The sequence below is a fragment of the Rhea americana genome, unplaced genomic scaffold (assembly GCF_003343005.1).
Source record: "Rhea americana isolate MKP2758 unplaced genomic scaffold, rheAme1 scaffold_63, whole genome shotgun sequence".
Lineage (NCBI taxonomy): Eukaryota > Metazoa > Chordata > Aves > Rheiformes > Rheidae > Rhea > Rhea americana.
Window position 1 is genome coordinate 1,422,025 of NW_028186790.1, and position 3,891 is coordinate 1,425,915.

A 3,891-nucleotide genomic window follows, 5' to 3' on the forward strand; every position below is an offset into this window, starting at 1 on the left:
TAAGTGACAATATTACTTTGAGTTGGATTGGAGCTGAGATAATTGCGTAAAGGGTGGAGGGGAAGTAGGATAGGTGTTTTTGGTAGTTTGTGTTGCTGAGATATTCTGCTGCACCTGAACAGCTTTCAGAATCTTAGTTCATTCAGTTACTGGACTGTTTTGGTAGTTGAACAGTTTCCTGCCCATTGCCCAGCCCTCTAACTTACCTGATCAGTTCATCTAATGGCAACTTGCTGAGGCTGAAAAGCGAAAATGGGAAGTGTTCCTCATGAGGAGTATGTACTGGAGGTGTAAGTAGCTTCATGCTGTTTTTATGCCTTTTCTAGAAAAATACACGGGATGAAAATCTCTTGACATTTCCCATGACCTCTCCGACTTCTCAGGAAAAAGAGAAGAGTTTAGGTCTGTTCTGTATATGTATTCATAAAAATGAGGTTGGGTGTAGCTGAAGAATGCAAGAGAAATTTTGGCATCTAAATTTCAACGGTTAAAAAATTGGTATCCATTTGCTGCTTTTGTCAGTGGACCGCAGAGACTTTCTGCAGTTGTTGGCATGACACAGCCTGTGCTTTACAGTCTGGGAAGTTGACCAAAATGAATGTTCTGTGTATTTCGAGCACAAATATAGAAATACTCCCTCAAGGAAATAAAGAGACTTTCAAAATAAATAATTTGTGTTAACACAGTGTGGTTGTGATTACCTACTTCAGACTCTCCTGTGGAAAAAGGATCAGGTGTTTGGCAGTCTGGATCATCATCAGCAATGCTGTATGGAGTTACAGTGACTCCCCCTGTACTCTGATCAGTTTTCCACATTTAACTGTGTAAACTGGATTTTTAAATATATTAACAGATGCCAGATTTCAATATACAGGTTATAGGACAGTTTTGTCTTGAGAGATGTTTTACATTGCTACTTCTTACCTTTTTATTTATCAGTAGGTTTCCAAAGTGGTTCAGTTGAATTGGTTGGAAGATGACATTTTCATTTTCAAACTGAAGTTGATAAATGGCTATGGTCTTTATGATTTGTGGCTGTCAGGCTTTCCTATCTGTTCAGCAGTATTTTATGTCAGTCACTCAGGAAAAAGCAATTCTGGGCAGCAGCAAGATAAAAGTACTGTGCTTGCTCCAGGCAGTAGTGGAAGAAAAATATGATGATTTGAAGCAAGCTTAGAGAAAGTTTGGCAAAAATAAATGTATACACTATAAAAATATGTACAATAGGAGTTCCAAAGTGTGTATCGTCAACAGGTAACTATGTCTAAAAAAAAAATTATCAAAATAGCTATAGGGAAAAAAAGGCAAAAAAAAAAAATCTAGCTTTTCATGTTTATATTTGACTGGCTTCTGTTATATATCTGTTATTCTAGCTTCTGTTATATTTGTTGCACCATCATGTAGTTCTGTTTTTTAACAATGATTTTCAGACTTCGTGTGTTGGCAGTAAAGGGATAAATGTTACGTTGGAAAATGTATTCAGCAKTGCTTTTGATAAAACTATCTGTATGTAAGAACTGTAAATTTTAATGGATTTGAAGTTCAGTATACTTTCTTGCATTTGATTCCTTAATTGTGAATTAATTGATGGATGTTGTTATGCCCTGGTAAAACAAGGAATAATCTGGGAAGAAACCTCTTCAGCTGTTCGGAGTATCAATCTTTTTAACTCTATTACGCTCTCCTCTTTGTTCATACATGCTGTGATCTGCAGAAGAGTCAGAGGCTTCAGGGACAACTTTGCTAGGTTTCRTATTGCCTGTTTATCTGACTGGATTTGAGTGAAAGGGAAACCTGATTACTGCAGGTTTGTGGAAATTCCTGGCAYGAACAGAATTTCTTGATGAACAAATGAGTCCTTACTGCCAAACAAGCCTTAAGCAAGYGACTCTCATGGATCCTCTAATGGATTTTGTGCAACAGATGCAAAAGCATGTAAATATATTGCTATGCTTTGCTGAGTAAACTCCTATTTCCCTACCTGCCTCCCAACCCGAAGCCCTGCCAATAAGAAAAATCCTGGGTCATTTTTCTAGCATTATTCTAATAGATGAGTTTGTCCACTATTTTTTTCCATTARTTTTTCCCTCTTGAACTGTATTGTTATAAGGGAAATGTAGCATTTGTTCTTAGGTCTGCCTTTTAGTGTATGTGTGGCTTTGAACTTATATATTACCATATGTTTGAATAATATTCACTGTATTTTTTCTTTTTCTTCAGTGGACTATATCGTGGAGTATGACTATGATGCAGTGCATGATGATGAGTTAACGATTCGAGTTGGGGAAATCATCAGGAATGTGAAAAAGTTAGAAGAAGAAGGATGGTTAGAAGGGGAGCTAAATGGCAAAAGGGGCATGTTCCCTGACAATTTTGTGAAGGTGAGTTCTGCATTGACTTGTTTTTACTGTAATAATAGTAGCCTATTATTGAAATCGTTATAAATACATTTAAGTTGCATTTGTAGCAAGATGAGTTTTTTGTTGCATTTTTACTGGAATACTTTTTATTTTCTTTAGTATGTGTTTGAAAGCTTCCCCCCTCACCCCAATAAGTTGTGCTGTTTATATTCACCTAAGCATTTCTTTTGGGCTGTATTATGTAGCCATGGTGACCTGCTTTAGTAAGATAAGCTGATTTTAAAAAAATCAATCAAACAAACAAACAAAAACTACACCTGTAGAAGCCATTAGGTCAAGGGAGAGCAGAGAAAGTGGCGTCATGGTTCAATCAGCTCAGCTGTAATGAGAAACTGCATCCTCAAGTTGTGGTTATGTGGTCACTTCAGTATGGGTTGAAGCTGTTCTCTTAGAAGATGCAATCCTGCTCTTGCTTTCCTCGACTGCTCAGTGCTGGCGCTGTCTCCTGTATGACCTTGCAAAAGGCCAGATCAGGGAATAGGTCCAGCTGAAGGGTAACTATATGAAGGCAGGTTATTTTTCAGCTGGTTTGATTTCCTGAACAGGTGAACCGAGTGTCAGGAACAAATGTCTGAAAAAGAAACAGTGTGTAAGTAGTCTTCTGGACTGCAGCGTAGTATGTACTTCAGATTAAAATCCTCTTCACCCTGAATATGACCTCTTTTCTGGGATCTAGATTTAGCTCATTGCTAGCAACGATTATCTACCACTGTGAAATTACTTCTTAAGTCTTTTATTTAACCTTTTGTATTTATTGTATGTGCTTGGGGTGTGGGCGGGGAAGGAAACTGCCTAATTTTAAAGTTCTTGTTTGCAACTTCCACAGTTTTTTTTCTATTTTCTGAGTAGTTTCGTAAATCTAGCATTGAGCATCTGGCTATTTCTAGGTAAGAGTGTTAGTTACAATAAAGAAGTCTGCAAAGAATAGGTATAATATTTCATCTTACTGTGATGCTTTGGTGTTTTTAACACAAATGAAAACTTGTCCAAGGCGCTACAAACTTCTTTTTATACTTACATTTATTAAATTTGACAATTTCTCTGTTCAACTTGTTGAAAAAAGCAAAAAATTACTTACTTTTRGCTTACTACTGGGAGATTCAAATTTGTCTTTTAAAACAGTACTACTGGAAGTAATCCAGTAGATTTACAGTGAGGGTCTTTTACAGAGAATGAATTTGTAGAATGCCTTTCACTTGTATATTTAACTTGTTTGCACTTTGTAGTTTAGCTCAAACTCTGCTTTAGATTTAGAGCTCTTTATAAATGTAACTTAATTTTGCTGTAAGTGCTGTTTTTATGCTATTGATGATATACTTGATTTTTAAAAAATATTTTTTTAAAAAAAAAAATCTACACCCGTAGAAGCCATCAGGTCAATGGAGAGCGTGGAAGTGCTGTATAGGAAGAAAGTATTAGACAAGGCTCTTTCATAGAATCATAGAATCAGTAAGGTTGGAAGGGACCTCTG

The 3,891-nt window shown here is 36.5% G+C and overlaps 1 protein-coding gene across 1 annotated transcript in view; it reads left to right on the top strand.

The window, feature by feature from the left end:
* Positions 1 to 332: 332 nt before the first annotated feature.
* CD2AP (CD2 associated protein) overlaps positions 333 to 3,891 on the top strand; it is a 61,125-nt gene continuing 57,566 nt past the window's right edge. Inside the window, exons 1-2 of the mRNA XM_085320327.1 lie at positions 333 to 402; positions 2,221 to 2,381. Of these exons, the coding sequence (XP_085176453.1) occupies positions 363 to 402; positions 2,221 to 2,381 (201 nt within the window). The 5' untranslated portion in view covers positions 333 to 362. The remainder of the gene's footprint in view (positions 403 to 2,220; positions 2,382 to 3,891) is intronic.